This window comes from Pseudophryne corroboree, chromosome 6, assembly GCF_028390025.1.
Source record: "Pseudophryne corroboree isolate aPseCor3 chromosome 6, aPseCor3.hap2, whole genome shotgun sequence".
Taxonomy (NCBI): Eukaryota; Metazoa; Chordata; class Amphibia; order Anura; family Myobatrachidae; genus Pseudophryne; species Pseudophryne corroboree.
The window spans coordinates 140,718,869-140,741,928 of NC_086449.1; the positions used below are offsets into that span (position 1 = coordinate 140,718,869).

General features: G+C 46.7%; 1 protein-coding gene across 7 annotated transcripts in view; it reads left to right on the forward strand.

The window, feature by feature from the left end:
- OGDH (oxoglutarate dehydrogenase) overlaps positions 1-23,060 on the forward strand; it is a 150,272-nt gene that overhangs the window by 121,697 nt on the left and 5,515 nt on the right. For all 7 annotated transcript variants that reach the window (XM_063931916.1, XM_063931913.1, XM_063931914.1 and 4 more), the window contains 14 exons: positions 66-245; positions 332-460; positions 773-952; positions 4,603-4,755; positions 4,869-4,971; positions 5,956-6,084; positions 6,178-6,328; positions 6,960-7,087; positions 7,962-8,140; positions 9,603-9,674; positions 17,278-17,403; positions 18,305-18,377; positions 20,118-20,281; positions 20,594-20,748. In XM_063931916.1, the coding sequence (XP_063787986.1) occupies positions 66-245; positions 332-460; positions 773-952; positions 4,603-4,755; positions 4,869-4,971; positions 5,956-6,084; positions 6,178-6,328; positions 6,960-7,087; positions 7,962-8,140; positions 9,603-9,674; positions 17,278-17,403; positions 18,305-18,377; positions 20,118-20,281; positions 20,594-20,748 (1,922 nt within the window). The remainder of the gene's footprint in view (positions 1-65; positions 246-331; positions 461-772; positions 953-4,602; positions 4,756-4,868; positions 4,972-5,955; positions 6,085-6,177; positions 6,329-6,959; positions 7,088-7,961; positions 8,141-9,602; positions 9,675-17,277; positions 17,404-18,304; positions 18,378-20,117; positions 20,282-20,593; positions 20,749-23,060) is intronic.

Here is a 23,060-nt window from a genome sequence, read left to right on the forward strand (position 1 = left end):
TGTGTCCTTATTTCATAGCCTTGTGTTGTCACATGGAGTATGACATGCTCACGTGTTTATTGTAGGGATCTGGTGACGTCAAGTACCACCTGGGAATGTACCACAGAAGGATAAACAGGGTATCCGACAGAAATATCACCTTGTCTCTGGTTGCCAACCCATCCCATCTTGAGGCTTGCGACCCTGTCGTCCAAGGCAAAACCAAAGCAGAGCAGTTCTATGGTGGTGATACGGAGGGTAAAAAGGTGAGAGCCAGGAGAGTAAGAGGTAAGCAGACGTTGTAGGTGGCTTACGCATTGTACTCAGATGTTTCCCGTCTCTGGTCATACAGGTAATGTCTGTCCTTATACACGGAGATGCTGCATTCGCTGGACAAGGGATTGTGTATGAGACCTTCCACTTGAGTGATCTTCCGTCTTACACTACACATGGCACCGTGCATGTGGTGGCCAACAACCAGGTACGGGGCTTCCACTGTATGTTGCATACGTGACATGCACTTTATTTGCCATTCACCTCTGTGTGTGGTGTTCCATATGAGCTGGAGTTCTTAGGGACATAGGGGGTCATTCCGAGTTGATCGCTCGCTAGCAGTTTTTAGCAGCCGTGCAAACGCATTGTTGCTGCCCACCGGGGAGTGTATTCTCGCTTTGCAGAAGTGCGAACGCTTGTGCTGCAGAGCGCCTGCAAAATCTGTTATTGCAAAACAAGACGTTATTTTATATGTAAGTGAGCCACTTTACCCCATAACACTGTATTTCTACACCCTCAGATTGGTTTTACCACAGACCCCCGAATGGCACGCTCCTCTCCTTACCCGACAGATGTGGCCAGGGTTGTCAATGCGCCAATCTTCCACGTCAACGCTGATGACCCTGAGGCTGTCATGTATGTTTGTAATGTGGCTGCGGAATGGAGGAGCACGTTTCACAAGGACGTGGTGGTGGACCTGGTACGTGGCTCTCCTGCATTCACCCCTCCAACTGTCCAAATTCACCCACATTTAAGGCACTTGTGAACTATGATCGTGTTATGAACTATGATTGTGTATTGTGGCCTTGTGCAAATTACTTACTGTGCCACTATTTCTATGGTCCTATATCTTCCTGTCTGCACAGAAGAGTGAGTGGCTGCCTGCACTGCAGGGTGACTTTCCACTGCATCTTGGATGACTAATGGAATTATTGCTATGTTAATGATTGTGCGTTTTATCTGCAATGGCAGTACTATGCACTGCTACCTGTATCATATTCTATGAGACATTCTGTTCTGGACAAGGAGCAGTTCATTTCTGAGAACCTTAAAGGCGTTGCCCAGTTCTTCAACTAATACAAAGTATTGCACGAAGCAGAAGGCTCTGATGTGGTCTTATCAGCTGCATCCTGTGCGGACTTCTCAGGCCAGGCCCAAACAATGCAGGTAGCCCAGTGGTTAATTTTACAAACCGCACAAAGCAATAAAAATGTCCCTTACAATCTTATTATTAAACATATTTTGTAATGTTCAAACAAGTAGTATATATAGGAGAAATTAAGAAGATAGAAACTTGAAAGGACCATTGCCTTTTTTATAAAAACAAAAACATTCCCAAACATACAAGTGAAGAGTCAATACCATGGCGACTTAAGATATTGTATTTACATTTTCTGTGTGACGGTACAATCTATTCTGTGGTTTGTAAGGCTACACTGTTTGAACAGTGGGAAAAAGAGGACCTGTATAAAACGGGCATGCAAGGCGGAAAAATGAAATACAAATATGGAAAAGGGTTGGTAGGCCCTACCTATAGTAGTGATAACTGTACATCATTGTAGGAGGGCACAGCTGAAAATAGGAGTCTGGCTCAGAAAGGAGATAGGGGGCATTAGTGTGGGAAGGTTAGATGAGAATATGGAGCACAAATATGGGTTTTCAGAGAGCTCTGAATTATTGTAAGATTGTGGAAGATAGTCATTTTGTGTGGTAGGAAGTTACCTATGTGGGTAGCGGCACAGGAGAGGTACCATAGGCAGGTTGTAGAGGTGGTTACCAGAGGTGAGGCACAAGACTTAAGAAGAGCAAAGGAGAGGTCTTTGATATTTGAAATAGATGAAGGGGGCTGGAGGAGTAATTTGACTTGGATTCTTTATTGCTGCATTGCTTAAGGTAGATTAAAGTGGTGAGATGGCTATGTGAAATGCCAGATAGGAAGTTGCAGTAGTCCAGGCCTGGTGAACCTGTGGCTCTCCAGCTGTGATGAAACTACAAGTCCCAGCATACTTTCCCACTAATCATCTGGTAAAGCATTCTGAGATATGTAGTTTCACAGCCACAATATTTCTGAGGTAGGGTCATTAGAACGGAGTGAGACTTGGATGAGGCTTGGAGACTGAGGATATTGGTGTGGTGTTGATGATTAGGGAGATGATGCTTGTGTGGCTGAGCGACAGTCGACAGTCCCCTGTAGGAGAGAACAGCGGTGGATGTTAGTGTAAGATGATGTAAGGCAGCTTTCTGTAATTGGAAGTAGCTTAATGATAAATAAGTAGATCATGATGGAAGCAAGTTTTTTACAAATAAATCTCATATTCCTCATATTCCAAAGTGCACAGGAAAAGGGGGGATGGTAGTGGAGAGAATGTGGGTAAGACTGAAGGCATTGGAATTACAAGGTGGTTGGAAAGTTTTTGGGTGGAATGTTGAGTATCAGCAGATAGTGGGATTGCATGGAGCCCAGGGGCTTGGCGAGGTGTCAGCAGAAGCTATTAGAAAGTGGGAGGGCAAAGCTCCAAGTATAAAAAATCTCTACTTATGCATTTTATTAACACTGCGAAAGCCGTTATCCAAGGGTCTTTGTACCTGGTTTGTGTGGTTGGGATACAGTTAAAATACTGTCTGTCGGGATCCCAGTGTTCAGGAGACCAACGCTGGAATCCCGACAGCCAGTGAAATACTGACACCCGGAATCCGACCACCTCCGGGTATTCCCACTCTGCTGGTGGGTCCATGCCACCAGCCGAGTGGAAATATAGCCTGTGGTGAGAGCAGCGAGCCACCGGGTCGAAGCGTGGCGAGCAGACTCACTGCTGGGATTCCATCTGCCGGTAAAACGTATGTATCACGTGGCTATACTATAAAGAGTGTGTTGAATACCGACTCCAACTGTTCAAGTAGAGGGTTCCAGTGCAGCCAGAATTCATCATTTTTATACCTGCCTGCAGACCCCAGGATCAGATCATAGCCTAGCGATGGCTTTTTTGACTTCCAACCATTTTACCTCCCCCCCCCCCCCCCCCCCCCCCCAATCCTTTCCGATTTTCTTTTTCTGCTCTCTTTCCTTTTTCCTTCTGTGTCCCTTTTACATGTTTTCTCTGTAGTTGTTTTTTATTCTCATTTGTTATTTTATGTGTTGAAACTGCAATTTTGTTATATTTGTATGGATAATGTTTTACTGCTTATATCAGTATATCAACCTTCTATTAAAATGACCATAAATAATTTGAATTGGTCCTGGACCACCAACCCGAGGCACCCCTGCAAGTGTCTCAAGGCACCCCAGGGAGCCACGGCACACAGTTTGAGAACCACTGGCTCATATCTATTTGTAAATGGCAATAAACATTTATTATCCAAAAAAGAAAGAGGAGGGTGAGAAGTGAGGTCATGAGAGGATGATTTATGGTTCTGAGGTCTGTTTTTGCTTATTTAGGCAGTTGAATGCAGTTTGTGCAGGAAACATTACAGATCATAGTTACAGCCTAGTATAGGGGGAATAATAATTGGAGCCGGAGAAAGAGGATGCTGGAGAGGAAAGACGTTTAGAGTGCGAGTCTCTGAATCTGTACATGAAGTGCTACTATGTAGCAGCTGCAGCTTTTTTCCAATATAAGTTGTGCTCTGTATATAAACTCAGTCACACAATATACAACTGTCATATCACATTAATCAGCACAGTCTCCTCATGCATACTAGTCACATTGCATTGTATCCAAGACACATTTTCGGAAAAAAAGAGTGCCGACATTCGCAGAGTTACACAGGAACTGGCTAACTCACGCCAGGCATCTCCCGCTTCATGGCATATTGAGGCTAGATGTATGAGGACGCATCTGAATAAACCCATTTCTGTTTTTGGTGGCCCTTTAATAGGGGGATGGTCCATATTATAAGGAAAGTTGACTTTTTGGGCGGGATTCAAATCTTCTGTACCCCCATCGCGCCCGCCGGCAGTATTCAAATGTTGCTGCCGATGGGTGGTGAGCTGAAATGCGCAAAAAGTGACCCGTTTGGACACCGAAACTGGACTTTTCACGTTTGCACCCATGTCTTTAGTCGGGTTTGGCTGCTTTACGCGGCTAAACCCGTCTCTTATGGGCGCGATAACGGGGGTCATTAAAATATCGCCCAGCGATCTCCTGTCACTTTAGACGGGAGATCGGGGGCAATAAAACATTTGAATCCTGCCCTTAGAATCTATCCCAGTGCACATTTCCCACACTATGGTCCTGTCAGTGAACAAACAGACACATGGTTGGTAAATGAGTCCATTCCCCATTTGATAAGCATATGTGGTAATGTCAGTAATTTTATCTGTGTTCCTTACCTTTCTTTTGTCTTCTGCAGGTGTGCTACCGCCGGAATGGACACAATGAGATGGATGAACCCATGTTTACACAGCCTCTGATGTACAAGCAGATCCGCAAACAGAAGCCAGTACTGCAGAAATATGCAGAGACTCTGGTGTCGCAGGGAGTGGTCAACCAGCTTGAGTATGAGGTAAAGAGCTTTGCAGTCTACTGGAGAGATCTAGTATATTTGTAGTGTACCATAAACGTTGCATATTTCTACATAGGGAGAGCGGTGTCATTATAACAGTCTGTATATTACAGGAGGAGATAGCGAAGTATGACAAGATATGCGAGGAGGCTCTCGCACGCTCCAAGGATGAGAAAATCCTTCACATTAAGCATTGGCTGGACTCCCCATGGCCTGGTGTGTATTATAGCATCTGCCCAGCACTATTATTTTTTTTATACTTTATTTTTATAGCGCCACAAGGGTTCCGCAGCGCCCAGTTACAGTGTACATAACCAAATAAGCAAAACAAGAAACTAGCGACTTACAGTTCAAGACAATATAGGACAAGTACAGGGTATATAGTATCATAGCTGCAGCAGCAGAAGACACTGAAATAAGTATAAGGGTGGCAGAAAACTTAGGGACTTGGTGCCTTTTGAAGGGAGTATGGAGTAGAAGATGGTTTAAGCAAGAGAAGGAAAGACACATGAGGGAAGGGGCCCTGCTCGTGAGAGCTTACATTCACTAGATTTCAGTATACAGGTTGAGGATCCCATATCCAAAATGCTTGGGACCAGAAGTATTTTGGATATTGGATTTTTCCGTATTTTGGAATAATTGCATACCATAATGAGAGATCCTGGCGATGGAACCCAAGTCTAAGCACAGAATACATTTGTTTCCTACACACCTTATACACAGAGCCTGAAGGTAATTTTATACAATATTTTTAATGATTTTGTGCATTAAACAAATTTGTGTACATACACACAATTCATTTATGTTTCATATACACACAGCCTGAAGGTCATTTAATACAATATTTTAATACTTTGCATATTAAACAAAGTTTGTGTACATTGAGCAACAGAAAACAAAGGTTTCACTATCTCTGTCTCAGTCAAAAAAATCTGTATTTCGGAATATTTGGATACGGGATACTCCACCTGTATATACAGAGTGAAAGGTTATGTAATACTTGATGTATCTTTGTTTAAATTTAGTCTATCTTATTTCAATAAAATATTTGTTGTCTTGTTTACATTTTTAATATACACTATTTGGTGAGTAGAGATATGTGTAGCACTGCTTCCATAGTCCCATATTATCTGTACACCAGGTGCAGAGTTGTATATACTATTCAGATTGTGGTACCACTAATCCTCTATTGCTCCGCAGGTTTCTTCACTCTGGATGGGCAGCCTCGAAGCATGTCCTGTCCCTCCACAGGGCTCAGCGAGGATGAGTTGACACACATCGGGAGCGTGGCCAGCTCCGTCCCTGTAGAGGACTTTACTATTCATGGAGGTAAAGTTGTTTTCCCCTCAGCGTTTACTTACAACTACAGTGTCTCCACTTGTATGTTATCTGTACATGTAACCGAACGCCGTCTGTCCCTAGGACTTAGCCGCATACTGAAAGCGCGAGGGGAGATGGTGAAGAACAGGACCGTTGATTGGGCCCTGGCTGAGTATATGGCATTTGGCTCACTCCTGAAGGAAGGCATCCACATTCGTCTGAGCGGGCAGGACGTAGAGAGGGGTACTTTCAGGTATTTATACTCGGATTGGTGGTGTGGATGGGCCTATGTAGGAAAGGGTATGGTGTGGACTGATCTGATATTCATGGGACTGCAGATCAGAATGGAACCCTTCATTTTGTGTAGGTAATGGGGGTGCTTTATCCTGGAGGCAGATTTTGGAGGCTGGATCAATTTGTCATGTATCAGGGAAACCATCATGGAGTAACCTTTACTCATTAGAATGTAGATTATATTGTGCAGAAAGGAGAAATAACACCCCACATGCACAACACTGTGCCCGGATTCAATACCACTGTGTCCTGGATCCCCATAAAGGGCCAGCTCTCCTGACTTCCACTTCAGCTTTGTTTTTTCTTAGAAATATCAAGTGAAAGTAGACTCATGGATAGGGTTTAATGCAACCAGTGTGAGAGTTTATATCACACAACATGTCATTTTACCAGGCTGATGACACAATTGTTCTGGACCTTTGGCCTGACAATGCATATATACCTACTTTATCTATAAATGTTCTAGTGTTGGGTTTGTTATTAGATGAATGCATTGATATAGAATGTACCTTAAGGCTGATTTGCGTCAGGTTATCTTTGTTGCCGCAGTGATATGCACTCATACATGAAGCGTGTTGTCTATCCCGCAGCCATCGTCATCACGTCTTACATGACCAAAATGTAGACAAGAGAACATGTATTCCTATGAACCATCTGTGGCCCAACCAAGCTCCATACACCGTCTGCAACAGTTCGCTGTCAGAGTATGGCGTACTGGGTGAGTGTGAGACGTGATACCTTGCAGCAGGACTATGATGTGGTGATCTATGTTATAAAAGTGTTCCTTTACTGACATTTGGGACTAGACCATCAATAATTATTTAGTGTGTATGGGAGGCTAACATTAGATTATGCAGAGCGTACAAGGTACAGATGGAGCCACGCTAATCGTGGCTCTGTCTGTGCCTGGGGTGCGCCGAGAGCCGTCTCCGTCCTGGGCGAACGCGTGTCCGTGATGGAGACGCACCCCATTCTTAGAATTGGAGAGCGTCTCTGTGCACTCTGGTGGGGCTAGACGGACGGATCGCTTAGATACGTCGGGTGTACACGTATGTGATGAGTGCGGCTCAGTCTCTATGAATAGTGTCCGTACAGGACTGTAACTATAGGATCAGGGGCTGGTGTTTGTAGGAGGGATATAGAGTGGATGGTGTGTACTGTAGGACAACTTGTATGGGATGTGAGAGAGTAAGTTCTACATAAATAGAGCTTTGTGCACTGGTTTTCCTTACGAATCCTCATCTGGGAGATGGCACAATGTGCTGACATGCATTATATGCTGTCGCTGCATGTCATCCTCCCGATCCCTGGTGGTGTGCTGACATGCATTATATGCTGCCGCTGCTTGTCCTCCTCCCGATCCCTGGTGGTGTGCTCTCGCATCAGAACTCTAAGCCTCGCAATAGCAAGGGAACTGGCAGAGGAAGCCGCTTAGTACACTGTATTCTCTGCCGTTATGCCGAGAGGGGGAGTCAGGTGGAACTTTGACGTAAGTCTAAAGCATATTCTACAAACACATCAAGTCCTCTTGGATGGAAGTAGGTGGTACTCAGGTGCACACTGACGAAGTCACAATGTCTGTGTCTCCCCAGGTTTTGAGCTTGGGTTTGCTATGGCCAGTCCAAACGCACTGGTTCTTTGGGAAGCCCAGTTTGGAGATTTCCACAACACAGCTCAATGTATCATCGACCAGTTCATTTCCCCCGGCCAGGCTAAGTGGGTACGACAGAATGGAATCGTCTTGCTACTACCCCATGGCATGGAGGGCATGGTAAGGAAATAATCTTTTTCTGCATGTTGACTCGTGTGAAATTTCTGTTATATTCAACATTACCAAGTCACTGGTTGTGATTTGAAGCATAGTGTACCATGTCCGTAGTGAAGTCAGTGTCGTAGGGAAGATCATCTAAGCAGCCACTGCTGAAAATGACAGCTACTGTGTTCTGTAGTGTGGTAGTCTTTGCAGTCCTATTCTGTCCTACAGGCTAATACGCCTTTGCCAATGGATTAAAAAAAAACAGGTTTTTGCATGTGGGCGCGCATTTACCCGGGTTTTTTGGTAGTGGAAAAGGCTCCTTCTGAAAAAACATGGGTCAAGTGATCCGAGAATCCTACCTGGGTAGCTACCTGGGTTGGACCCGGGAATGACCTGGGTAAGAGTGTAGTGTAAACAGGTTACCCTGGTCATCCGACCCGGGACCCGTTTACAGCATGTTATGAGCCCATACCTCCCTCACCGTAGTGTCCTGAGGTTGGGGGGGGGGGGGGCAGTGCATGCTGTCAGCGCTGCTGTCTGTCCTGCTATGGAGATAGCAGCGCTGGCTGGGACAGTGTGCGCCGGAGGCTGGGGGCAGCCCAGCAGCTTCCAGAGTGTTCGTCACGATGGGCAGCATCACATTGGGGGAGTGGCCTAACGGGATCGAGGCCATGCCCCAAGGGTCCCGATCTCGATCTGCTGGTTTTCCCAAGCGCTGTCCAGAAGACACTGCACCCGAGTGCAGTGTTAACAGCGCTGACCTGGGATATTCCCGGGTCGGCGCCGTTGTGGAAAAGGGGTCCGTCTCTGGTCTGCCTGGCTTGGAACCGTGTTCTAAATCCAGGGTCAGACCCAAGACTTCTAGTGGAAAAGTGCTATTAGATATACACAATGATGCCAGACATACATAGAGACATCGAATTTTATGACCGATAAGAACCACTTGGCCTATATAGAGTGCTCCTGTTTTTTATCGTTTTGGTAATCTCAACCCTTTTTGAACCTTAGTACTTTGTAAGGATATTCATATGCCTATCCCAAGCATACCTAAGCATCCACGTCAGACTACACACACACTTCTTATCTCCTGTACTGTATATATGTGTATGGTCCTTTACATATGTAGATAGTCCATGTGCAACTTCTTGTTTTATTCTAGCTACTATAACCTCTACATTACAGAGTATAATTTTGACTATTCCACCCTGTGGTTTCTTCAGCCAGCTGTCCCATGCCCATATCACATGAGATACAGTCTGTAACCCTTTATTGACCTAGCATCCCTCTCCTTAAACCTCTCACATGCCGGCAGTTTGGAACAGATGATATTGGCTGCAGGGTTTAGCCTGCAAAGTAGAATGTGTACAGTGTGGATGCTAAAGACATGTTTATATGGTGTTTAGCGGATGATGTAATTACATGTATGAAGTTACACAGTATGGGCCTGCGTGTAACTCTTTGTGTGTCTGTACCTCAGGGTCCTGAACATTCCTCTGCTAGACCTGAACGCTTCCTGCAGATGTGCAATGATGACCCTGATGTGTGCCCTGTAAGTCACTTTCACTAATTAGACGTACCTGCATCATATTACTCAAGGATAACAGCCTGCATAACACTACTGAGATAAGGAGGAGGGGGGCCCTGAATGAACTGCTGAAATAAGGAGGAGGGTGCTCCTGTATGACACAACTGGAATAAAGAGATCTGCGGTCTTCTATAACACTACTGAAATTAAATGGGAGGGCCTCTATTACCTGCTGAAATAAGGAGGGTGGCCCTGTATGACACTACTGGAATAGGGCACTAGGGAGTAATGAGGAGTTGGCTAATTATTACAATTAGGGCCTCTGTGAAGGGCCTCTGTGACCCTGCTGAGATAAGGTGGGGGTGGGGTGGGGGGTCCTTTATGACACTGCTGGACTAAAATTCATGGGGGTCCTCTATAACACTGTTTAAATAAGGAGGGGGGCCCTGTATGACACTGCTGAAATAAGGAGTAGAGGTAGACGACCCTGTATGACACTGCTGAAATAAGGAGGAGAGGTAGGGGGCCCTGTATGACACTGCTGAAATAAGGAGGAGAGGTAGGGGGCCCTGTATGACACTGCTGAAATAAGGAGGAGAGGTAGGGGGCCCTGTATGACACTGCTGAAATAAGGAGGAGAGGTAGGGGGCCCTGTGTGACACTGCTGAAATAAGGAGGAGAGGTAGGGGGCCCTGTATGACACTGCTGAAATGAGGAGGGGTAGGGGACCCTGTTTGACACTGCTGGATAGGGCACTTTGGAGCAAGGAGAAGGTGGCCCATTTATCACAATGCTAGAATAAGGAGGAGGGATGCCCTGTAGCTCACTGATGGAATAAAGAGGAAGGAGATCCAGTATGACACTGCTAGAATAGGAAGAGAGGGGCCCAGGAAATAAGGAGGAGGGGGTAGATATTTCTTTTTCATCCACTAGGGGTCACTGGAGTACTCTTGGGATATGGACGGCGTAGCAGAACAAAGGCACTGAATATTTAAATTTAGAACTCTCCACCCCTCCATATCCCAGAGTACCTCAGTGTACGACCTCAGTGTTTTTTCGGTGCTCACAGCACTAACATCGGCTTGTGGGAAGTCCCACATTTGGTGGAAGATTTTATTAATTTTTCATTTTTTCTTTTTACTTTTTACACTTCCCTTCCCAGTTTCTAGAAAAACATTGGTCCGGGATGGTGCCGCTGCAAGGCAGCGCATGGCGTGTCGGTCCTCACAAAGAGCACCCTCACAGCCACAGGCAGCCCACTGTCTCCTGCAAGCTGGACGGAGCTTACAGAAAGAAGCCCCGTCACAGCCAGGAAGAAGCAAAGAGCTGGACGGAGCTTACAGAAAGAAGCCCCGTCACAGCCATGATGAAGTGATCAAGAAGCTGGACGGAGCTTACAGATAGAAGCCCCGTCGCAGCCATGATCTGAGAAGCTGGACGGAGCTTACAGATAGAAGCCCCGTCGCAGCCATGAACTGAGAAGCTGGACGGAGCTTACAGATAGAAGCCCCGTCGCAGCCAGGACTGGAGACATGATCAAATAAGGTAGGCTGGGGAACGGGACGGTCAGCGCAGGCTGCCGCCCGATATGTGGGGGTATGTAATGCCGCTCATGCATCCGGCCGTCACAACGCCCCAGCCGCTCCATACGGCAGCCGCTCCGTCCGGCCATCCCAGCCGCTACGTCCGGCCGCCCAGCATGCCAGAACGCCGCTCCGTCTACCCGCACACAGCGCTAAGAGGGTGGCAACGGGCCGCCGCTCCGTCCGGCCGCCTAGCAACGGCCACCCGCAGACGCTCCGTCAGTCACCAGAAGAAGCAACGGAGCGCTCCTGGTGACCTCCGCTGCTCGGCAAGAAAGCCTCCCTGCAATGATAAGATATTCCCTGGTTTCCCGCTGAGACACAGCGTTACAGGGAGCACAGGGGGAAGGGGGGCGGTGGAATCTGGCGGATTACAGCGGCAAGGTTATGTAATATCTATAAACCACAGTTTAATATATATATGTGACATGTCACTAGATAATAGGCTATTGAGTCTATATTAATGATAGTGAGGCATGTATTGTAACACTGCAGGCATGTATTGTAACATGCCCTGTGATTATTACTGTATAATAGGCTATTTAGCCTATATATATTAATGTCTGTTATTATCACTATATTAATGTCTGTGGTTATCACTGTATAAGAGCATATATATATTATATATTTATTCGCACTAGAGCATGTGTTGTACCCTGCCTGTGATTATCATTGTATAATAGGCTATATTAACAATTGTTCTGTGATTATCAGGGTCAGCATGGCATGACGGCCATTTTAACCATGCTTCCTGTTGTTTTACAGTTGTAATTCCGGAACATTCCTGCCATACATCTCTACGCCACCAGAGGCGCAGGGGTGTTAGTGGGAATTTTTGGTTCGGGTTTCACATAGGCTGCCCATGTGAACTGCTTTTCAGTCAGAAATAAATATATATTACACACCTTCAGATAATAACTTTACTAAGTCGTGCAGGTGTCTGTCCGTTGCCTATTGTGTTGTCTGTCTGCATAGGAAGTAAGCTCCAGCGCAGACTAAAAATACTTTTAAACTAGACATAAACCTACCACATGTTCACTATGTGTGTAGGTTTTCAGAATCCCAGATCCTATGTTAAACATTGGCAATTCAAATTAACTCCGCTCCACAAGAGCGGTAAGATCGACGGAAGTTATTCCGCAAGCTCTAATGAAGGAGTCTTTCCAAAGGTACAATTTTCCTTTGTGTACCAAGGTGTTAATTTAACTGGTCTTATAATTTCATGCAGTCGGATAATTCTATGTCAGACCTCACATTAAACCAGCAGATAGTGCGGGGTTTGGGCAACCATACATTGCTAATGACCAGTGCGTCAATGTCTCGAATTTACAGAGACTAAGGAGACTCTAACATCTAATCCATCGAATTTAATAAACAACAGATTTTCAATGAATTCTTATTTAGAATATCTGACTAACATTTAAGTCTATTTACCCGTTTCCACATCTAAATGGGAGAATCCGCCATTGGTGAATTCGTCTGTGTCAAACATTATAAACACCCAAGATACATTTGGGTCACTAGGCGCTCTATGTATGGAAACAATGACGATCACGTTTGACTTATCGTTAATACAAAGCGGCAGAGTATCTCTGTAAAGCTTCTGCTGACGGCTGTTACCTCGATTCTCGCTTTTTAGCGTCGCTAGTTTCAGCACGACAAGGCCAGAAGTTGTTTGATAAAATTTCAAAACGTAAATACTTTGGTCCGGCGTTTAAAGTTTTTAGAATCCAGTCTTTTCAAGGCTGTGGTACAAGTCAAGACTTGTAACACCAGGGCGCTAAAGTCAAAACGACCTCTTAGGCCATCTCGAATTTCCAATTGTGGAAGCGCGCCTTTACACATTTGCCGGGTTTCCAAACATCCACTCATGGATATATCCGCTATTTAAAGGTTAACTGCCTCTGTCGGACGAAATTAAGAGTTTTGGCAGGTTGCCATTCAGTCTCTGCTGTTTTCAGCTGTTTTTATTTCCAGCCATGGTACACCAACAGAGTCAGGGTTACTTATTCCCCTCTGTTTGGCGTAACGAAACCAGAGGGCTCCGTCGCAGTCTCAATCACAGAGGGCTCAGTCGCAGTCTCAATCAGCAAGTCACTTACTGCAGTTTGGAAAATGGAATTTTCTGCGGTTAGTATTTGCATATTTGGAGCCACAAAATTGCATAATTGCGCTTGATCTTCAATACCCATTCCGGTTTGGTCACCGCATCACAGGTTCTAGAGTTTTGCAAAACGCCACAACCATTAACCATTTCATCTACCGGTTGGCTTCTTGTCAACGCCTCGGGTATTTACCAAAGTGATGTTGGTGATGATAGCTCATCTCAGAGCCCTGCCAGTGACAATCGTTCCATACTTAGACGATCTGCTCATAAAAACTCTGTCTCACCAGAGGTTCTTCTTACTGGCGCTACTAACGTACACCATGGTGGCAGGTCAAGTTCAAAAAGCAATCGAATCTAATTCCGTCTCAACGACTTCAATTCCTAGGTATGATTATAAATACGGTAAATCAAAGACATTTACCTACTACACCAGCAAGAACAAATATACCAGCTAGTACAATTAGTGCAAAAGCCACGCACACTAGCGGTACATTGGTGTATTCGCCTATTAGGAACAATAATGTGTTTTCAAAGCGCTTTAGTTCGCTGGGCTTCTCTCGCGTTTCCCACAGGGGGGCGAGGGTGTATATACTCTGGACGAGAGTCTCAGAGGTTGAGGAGTTGTAGTTAAAAAGGTCAGCGACAGGGGTTCTAAAACGGATCACGACAGATTGCTGTCTATAAATGTCCTGGAACTCCGTGCAATTTACAATGCACTACATGCTTCGCTTTCAGTCTGTCCAAGTACAGTCAGACAACGCAACGGGAGTTGCATATACAACAGGGAGGACCAAGAAGCTACATGGCAATGCGGCAGGTAGCTTGAATCCTCAATTGCCCAGAACACCATTAGGTGATGTCGACAGGGTTCATTCCGGAAGTGGATATCTGTTAGACAGATGATCTCACCCGTCGGGATTTATATCCTGAAAACTGGGCATTCAATCCAGAGGTGTTTCATATGTGAGTCCACAGAAGGGGTTACCCTCAGGTATACATGATGGCATCTCGCCACAATTACAAACGCTCAGTATGTGTACAGAACGACAGATCACAAGGGCAGTGGCGGTGGAGGTGCTCACATTCGTGTGGTCATTCAGCATCGTGTATCTGGCTCCACCAGTTTCCGCTACTCTCTCCGTTGCTAAAACAAATCATAAGACAGTTCGTCACAGTCATACTGGTGATATCTCAGGGGTTTCCGAGGAGCTTGCTTCTCGAATCTCCAAGGAATACTTGCACACGATCTTTGCCCGCTCATAATACGTCCAACCTGTTACAACAGGGACCGTTCTTTTACCCCTATTTACCTATGTACCGCGGCTGCGGTTGACGGGGTGGTGGTTCAGACCGCCCTCTTAAGAAAAGAGATAGGGCATTACAGTATCGGTTATACCAACCATGTTACGAGCTAGGAAGCCGCTTACGGCAGCTCATTCTTACAAAATTTCGTGTGTCTATATAGGTGGGTGTGAAGCTCGGAAGTTCCGACTTCATCTTTCAAGTTACCCGTATTCTGTTATTTTACACACGGGGTGGAATGGAAAACTGCATTTATCTGCACTAAGGGTGCAGGTATCTGTGTGGTCAATTTATTTTCAAAGACGTTTGACTCTATTGCGTCGGTACACACCTTTCTACAAGGTGTCATCAAAGTGCAGCCTCCATTTATCCCACCTACAGCGCCATGCGACTGGAAGCTGGGTTCAGATTTCTTACAGTTTTCAATATTTTGAACCCTTACAACAAATGGGGATTAAGTTTCTCACTGGGAAAACGTTTTTCTTCTAGCCTTAGCTTCGGCAAGGGTTTTGTTTTCACATTTAGGTGCCTTGTATTCCAAGCCACCATATTTGGGTTTTCTCATAACAAAGCAGAACTTCAGACGAATTCCGATTTCTTATTTTTCACATCAATAAACCAATAGTGGTTCCTGTGTTGACAGCACATTCTGGAATTCGGAATGTGGTACACGCATTACGCGTCTATATGTCCCGAACGTCTACAGTTCGTAATACGGATACGTTGTTGTTCTCTATGATGCTGCCAACTGGGGTTAGCCAGTTTCTCAGCAGACATTATCCAGTTTGATAAAAATGACTACAAGGCAGGCTTACTTTTAGGCTAAGTTACAGTCGCCTACGTCAGTAATAGCTCATCCCACAGGTTCTGTGGGAATGTCATGATCAGCTGGTCGTGAAGCGTCTACGACGCGGCTACATAGTCTTCAGTGCACACGTGTGTGCGCGTTTACACGTTATGAAACGGTTGCGGCATCAGCATCTAGCTTTGGCCGCCTACTGTTACAGGTGTCAAACAGCTCTCCCGCCCACGAGGGAAGCTTTGGTACGTCCCAAGAGTACTCCAGTGACCCCTAGTGGATGAAAAAGAAAATAGGATTTTGGTACTTACCAGGTAAATCCTTTTCTTTGAATCCATAGGGGGCACTGGACGCCCACCCAGAGCAGTTTTACCTGGGTTGTATTAAGCTCAGAGGAGCTTATGGTAACACATTTTACCTGGTTGGTATTAAGCTCAGAGGAGCTTATGGTAACACATTTTCACCGATTGGTTCAAATTATAAAGTTCTATCGGTTATGGTGTCAACTGTTTAGTTGACAGTAACGTTATGGGTCAACTTTGTTGTTGTCCGTTATGTTATAGGAATTCTCCATTGTCAACCTCTCTATATAGTTCCTGTTCGCTCAGTAAAAAACACTGAGGTCGTACACTGAGGTACTCTGGGATATGGAGGGGTGGAGAGTTCTAAATTTAAATATTCAGTGCCTTTGTTCTGCTACGCCGTCCATATCCCAAGAGTACTCCAGTGCCCCCTATGGATTCAAAGAAAAGGATTTACCTGGTAAGTACCAAAATCCTATTATCACTTACTTTTTAAATAAGGAGGCAGGGGCTTATCACGCTGCAGGAATAAGGAAATGTGGGGCCTTCCATGACACATCTTGAATGATGAGGAGGGAATAAGGAGGGTGGTCTTCTGTATGCCGGCGGTCGGGCTCCCGGCGCTCAGTATACCGGCGCCGGGAGCCCGACAGCCGGCATACCGACACTTATTTTCCCTCGTGGGGGTCCACGACCCCCATAGAGGGAGAATAAAATAGTGTGGCGCGCGTAGCGCGCCACCGTGCCCGTAGCGTGGCGAGCGCAGCGAGCCCGCAAGGGGCTCATTTGCGCTCGCCACACTGTCGGTAAGCCGGCGGTCGGGCTCCCGGCGCCGGTATGCTGGTCGCCGGGAGCCCGACCGCCGGCCAGCCGTAGTGAACCCAATAAGGAGAAGGTAGACCCTTCATCACATTGCTAGAATAAATGGGGGGGGGGTTGCTACTTATAACATTGCTGGAATAAGGAGGGGAGGGGTAAGGGCTGTGTTACACCGCTAGGACAAGGAGGAGGGGTAAGGGCTGTATGACTCTGCTGGAATAAGGAGGAGGAGGCCCTCTGACAGCTTGAAATGGAAGATAGGGAGGAGGGCTCTATCACACTGGTGGAATAAAGAAGTAGGGTCCTTTTACTACAAAGCTGGAATAAGGATATATCACACGGCTATAATAAAGAGAAGGGGCAGGGTGCTGTATCACATTGCTGGTATGAGGACAAAGGGGATCCCTGTATGATACTGCTAGAATAAGGTGGGGCAGGCCCTGTATGAATCTGATGGAAAAAAGAGAAGGGGCACCCTGTATCATACTGCTGAAATAAGGAAAATATGGTTCCTGTATAACACACTTACATTGCTGGAATAAGGAGTTTGGGAGGAAGCGGCTGTACGACACTACTGCAGTCAGGAAGATGGCCCTAAATCACGTCAGGATAAAGGGGTGCTGTATTACACTGCTGGAGGAAGGAGCATTTATGTGCCGGTGTAGGTTTTCATACCAGTGTGATCTCTCACATTCACTGCCTGTTTCCCCAACAGAAAATGTCTGAGGACTTTGCTGTCCGCCAGCTGTATGACTGTAACTGGATTGTTGTGAATTGCTCCACTCCAGCCAACTACTTCCATGTTCTCCGCAGACAGATCCTGCTTCCTTTCCGTAAACCGGTATGGTAGCCCGTGTGCCCTTATCTGTTACTGTTTAGAACTTAATGAAGCATGTAATCTGAATTACACATTCTGTTAAAAGATAAATAATTGCAAGTTACAGAAACTAACTGCAGAAGGTGTGACCATGAATTTCTTAACAGGTATTTGAAGGGGTTATACGACTTCAGATAACTTTGTTTATTGTCTTGTACACACCTACCTGCAACATTTACTAAATAGGTTTTCTTGCCAGCCCCCGGTCACACCTCTGCTAACTCTGGGGGTCATTCCGAGTTGATCGTCGATCATGACAATAGACATGCGGGGGGGGCGCCCAGCACAAGGCTATTCCGCCCTGCATGTCAGTGCCTTCTCCCCCCGCAGAAGTGCAAAAGCATCGCACAGAGGCGATGCTTTTGCACTTTAGGAGTAGCTCCCGGACAGCGCAGCTTTAGCGTGCTGGCCGGGAGCTAATCGTCGCTTCCCGGCCCGCAGCGGCTGCGTGTGAAGTCACGCAGCTGCTGCGGCCCGCCCCCCCCCCCCCCCCCCCGCACGGTCTGGCCACGCCCGCGTTGTCCGGTCCGCGCTCCCATAACGGCGGCCAAACTCCGCCGTGCCACCCCCTCCCGCCCAGTGACCGCCTTTGCCTCTCAATCAGGCAGAGGTGATCGCGGGGAAATGACGGCATTCGGCCGTCCGGCATGCGCCGGCGCACTGCGGCGTATGCGCAATTCTGACCCAATTGCTGCGCTGCGATAAATTGCAGCGAGCGATCGGGTCAGAATTAACCCCCTCTGTGACGTATGCAGTAGCGTGGTATATGTATATTGTTACTCCGCTTTTTTTTTTTTTTTTTAAATGCAGTTATTGATCCCCTCTTGTTCCCTTTTTCACCCTATTTTGTCTTAATGTATCACAGCTGATCATCTTCACTCCAAAGTCCCTTCTGCGTCACCCTGAAGCCAGATCAAGTTTTGATGACATGCTGGCAGGTAAGAAGCAATGTCCATTTCATCAGGTAAAAACAATGGGTATTAGGCAGGTTTAGTTATAATTACGGTCATTGTGATATAACACTGGACCATCAAAACATTGTTCTTACTGTATTATTTTTATTTGGAAAAATGTCAGGAGGTGTTTATTTTCATGTCACCTCGGTGGGGTGTGGCGTGGTCTCCTTGCTCTGGATGTCACATGGCCAGGTCTCCTTATTCTTAATGCAGTATGGTGAGGTGAGGTCTCCCTATTCTGTATGTAGTTTGGGGATATCTCTGCTCTGAATGTAATATGATGAGGTCTCCTTACCGCTGAAGCAGTGTCAAAAGGCCAAACATATAGGGGGTCATTCCGACCCGTTCGCACGCTGCTGTTTGTCGCAGCGGTGCGAACGGGTCGGTTCTACGCATGTGCGCCTGCCCTAATGCGCACGCGTGTCGTTGCTTGTCAACGTTAAGAATACCGAAGTAAGCGATCGCAAGAAGAGTGGCAGGCGGTAGGCATTCCAGGGCATCAACTGGCCGGTTTCTGGGAGTGGAGCAGCGAATGCAGGCGTGTCCAGGCGTTTGGAGGGCGGATGTCTGACGTCAGTCCTGGGACCTTCATCGCTGGATTCATCGCACAGGGTAAGTAACTGCAGGGCTAGTCTTGTTCTGCACAAAACTTTTTTTAGCATAGCAGGGCTGCACACGCGATCGCAGCCTTGCTATGCTAAAATACACTCCCCCATAGGCGGCGTCTAGTTGATCGCACGAGCAGCAATAAGTTGCTACGTGTGATCAACTCTGAATGACCCCCATAGTGTAGTATAAATGAAAGCCTATTTACGCAGTACATTTATTAACATGCATGTAAAGAGCACAAAAGAAGGTCCTGTGACACTCGTATGTCAGGTTTTAGAGCACATCAGGAACTTACCTTCTAAGCTGGAATACGTCCGCCAATTAGGAGTTTCTCAGGAGCACTGAGGGTATGTTCCCGGCTATACATTGTTTGTGCACGCTGTATTAATGAATATGTATTCCTGTGTTCCTGGTTCTGGATGAGATATTTCAGCTGGAAGAGCCACTTTGCTGCAGAATTGTGACAGGGTGCTGTCTTCCTACATGGGGCAGCATGGACGGTGTAATGGTTAGCATTACTGCCTCACAGCACTGATGTCATGGGTTCAATTCCCATCACGGCCCTAACTGTGTGGAGTTTGTATATTCTCCCTGTGCTTGCCTGGGTTTCCTCCCACAACACAAAAATAATACTGGTTGGTTACTTGGCTCTCAACAAAAAATTAACCCTACTGGGCATGTACATTTGTTTAGGGCAGACTAGATGGGCAAAGTTGGTCTTATCTGTCATCAATTTCTATGTTTCTATATCTGGTAATTGTAGACTCTCACTGATTGCTCCTGGCAGACATAGGATTGCTGGTTATTTGGTGACTTGTTTGTAATAAAAGACTTTCAATGTTACAAGTGACAACTTTGATCTTATGTATTATGTCTATGGGGTCAATCCTATTAGCCAAGAAAGGGATGAGTTGCCATTGCAATAGCATAGAAATGGCGTCAAAAGCGCCACAGTTCATCCTCCTGGAGGCCCCATTTCGCTCTGGACTCACAGAACCTTGTACACAAGCCTATTCCTGTGAGTGTTACACTGCAAGGGAACACTCTACTAACAGGACTGACCCCACTATACCGCTCACTAAGTAACACAAGTGATGCATTGTCTTCCTGCAGGCACTCACTTTGAGAGAGTAATCCCAGACGCTGGACTGGCCTCCCAGAATCCTGCTGGGGTTAAGCGCATCCTCTTCTGCACAGGGAAAGTGTACTATGACCTGACCAAAGAGCGCAGCATCCGAGGAATGGAATCCGAGGTGATCATCACCCGTGTGGAGCAGGTGAGCATTACTTGCTACTTTTATGTACTCTGTGCTATTTATATTGATAGCTAGTGTGTGCAGTCTGTGGTGCGCAACCTGTGGGCCAGGATCTCCGGTCTGGTGCCAGTAGCTATTCTGATTGTTCATTGATTGCCAGATGTGCAGTACATTCCATAGGGATCTGCCCCCTGTGTATCTCTGATTTGACACTTGGGGGAGTCCCATATAAAGATAGGTTTCACACCACTGTCTTAGTATGCGCTATTTTATATGTTCTGAGGTCTTTATTTAGATGTATAAATCCCTGTCACTTCCTCTTTCCCTCTCTAGCTGTCTCCATTCCCCTTTGACCTTTTGGAGCAGGAGGTCAATAAGTATCCTAATGCCGATGTTGTTTGGTGCCAAGAGGAACACAAAAACCAGGGTTACTATGACTACGTGAAACCAAGATTACGTACCACAATACAGCGCACTAAACCTGTCTGGTGAGCACCCATATCCTCCAACACCTACATCTAGGTTTCAGAAAACAACTACAGTACTTGAAGAGAAAGTAAACTTACTATTGTGCATTAATATGCATTACTGAGCTAAATAATATAGCCCAGGTAGCTAGTAATATTATATGTTTCTCCTTCATCCACTAGGGGCCACTGGAGTGCAGATACAATGGGGATATAGTAGGCAGTAACTGGGAGCTGGCACTTTAAATTTATAACCATGTGACTAGCTCCTCCCCTACTATGTCCCCCCTCCAAGCCAGTCTTATTTTAGTGCCCAAGGGAGCTGGTCACTTGGGTCTTCTCTGAAGATTTTTTATTTCTTTTTATTATATTTTATTATTCTTTCTTACACTCACAGACTGGCAGCTCTGCCACTGCCAGTCTTCACCGCGGGATGCTGCCGGCGGGGTCCCATCACAGCTGCGCGCGGCTCGGGATGGGCCCCGGGTGAAGGAGACACTGAGCTCTCCGGAGCTGGCCGGACACCGCTGCGTGCGGCGCGTGTCGGGGCCGCTCCGTCGGCAGAAGATTCCGGCAGCATGGCAGTGGTAAGTATCAGTGGCCGGACACCGCTGCGTGCGGCGCGTATCGGGGCCACTCCATCAAGGACAACGGTGAGTACAAACTCGCCCCCTCCACTGTTGTATGATTTTACATTGCCTTTCAGTGTGCCCACTGTTTGATTACACATTTACTTGTGCAGTGTGCTTTGAGTACTAGCAGGTCATTTGTGTGGTGGTTGGACTTCAGGCGCTCACCCAGAGTGAGCACATCTGAGCTCTGTAAGAATGGCAGTGTTCTGCCAGCTTTAGAAAGCTAAGTCACTTTCTGGAAGTTTGAAATTAGCGCCATTGAGGGGGGGGGGGGGGGGGAGCTTCAGCCCGCTCTGTACAGCGGGATCAGCGCTCCTTGGCCGCGGCATACATTGCCGGCAGGGGGATACAGGGCGCTCCCCGCTTCGTTTACACTGAAGCGGGTTATTTTAAATTTGGCGCCGAAGCGGGGGGGGCAGAGCTAACTCCCGCTCTGTACAGCGGGCTCAGCGCTTCCCGCTCTCCGGCCGCTGCAGCATGCCAATACGCTCACCGCTTCACAGTCCCCCGCTCCCCGGCCGCTGCAAGCAACTTCCCCTAGACATCGCATCATGCCTGGCTGTACTGGGCATGATACATAGCTATTTCGCTACATTTAAAAGGAGCTTAATCCCGCTTTACTCAGCGGGCTCCCTGCTCCCCAGCGGCGGCACGCAGTGCTCTCACAGTATAGCCCAAAGGTATCTCTCCCTGCAGGGGAGACCTCTGCCCGACATTTCATAGAGGGAACCTGCTCTATAACAGGAGCTGTGGCTCAGCTCATTAAGGTTAAAGTCTAGTATGCATAGACAGGGCTCATAGCAGAGCATATTAAGCAGGGGAACCCAGGTTCAGATTTCACCCGGGAATATGTATTTCTCTACCATATTAGGTTCACTGTGTGTATATGTGTGTATAAATATATAAACATACAATACCATATATATATATAGTGGACTTCCGCAATATTTTATAATAACACATTTCCACATAGCTCTTGCCACATAACATTTCCCCCCGGCTTTTCTCGCAGGCTGGCCGACATTTTGGGAAACCAGCGGAGCCTCCGAGAAACATGTGTTGCACCTGTTCTTCCTAATTTAGCGGTACACTACATACACGGGTGTTGCCTTCCCTTTATTATTCCTTGGTTTCACTTGGTAATAATGCTATTTGTAATTTGGGGGACTGTGTGTGGCATCAGAAGAATAGCCGCGGTGGCTCAGTACGCTATTAGCGGGGACATAAAAAAAAAAAACCTTAAGGGGAGCTCTCATAGCCTAGGGGCTAAGACTCCTGACCCGCAGCGCAGCGCTACCAGTTCAGGTCTCTGCTGCTCAAAAAAGTTTATTTGAAATGTATCTGTCACTGCACGTTATAGTACGGACATTACCTAGGGCGCTTCTTTAACCCACCTTTTCTGCTTTCGTTCTTATTACCTGGGACAGTCAGAGAAATCCTTGTTAGGTGGGGATTGTGCGGTGGAGCCATCTGTCCAGCCCTCCGCGCAGCTGCAGGACGCTCCTGTTTGCACAGCTCAGCTTATGCAGGTAATGTCACTGTTAACCAGAGACCTTGTACGTCATTTCCCCTCTCCAGGTTTCTAAAGGGCTCCATGTTACACGACTCTGCGGATGAGAGGCCTCTTTTGGAGGAGGCGATAGATGTCCAGGATACTGATAATGTCTGTTTTCAGTGGAGTCTGAACCCGTATCTCAGGAT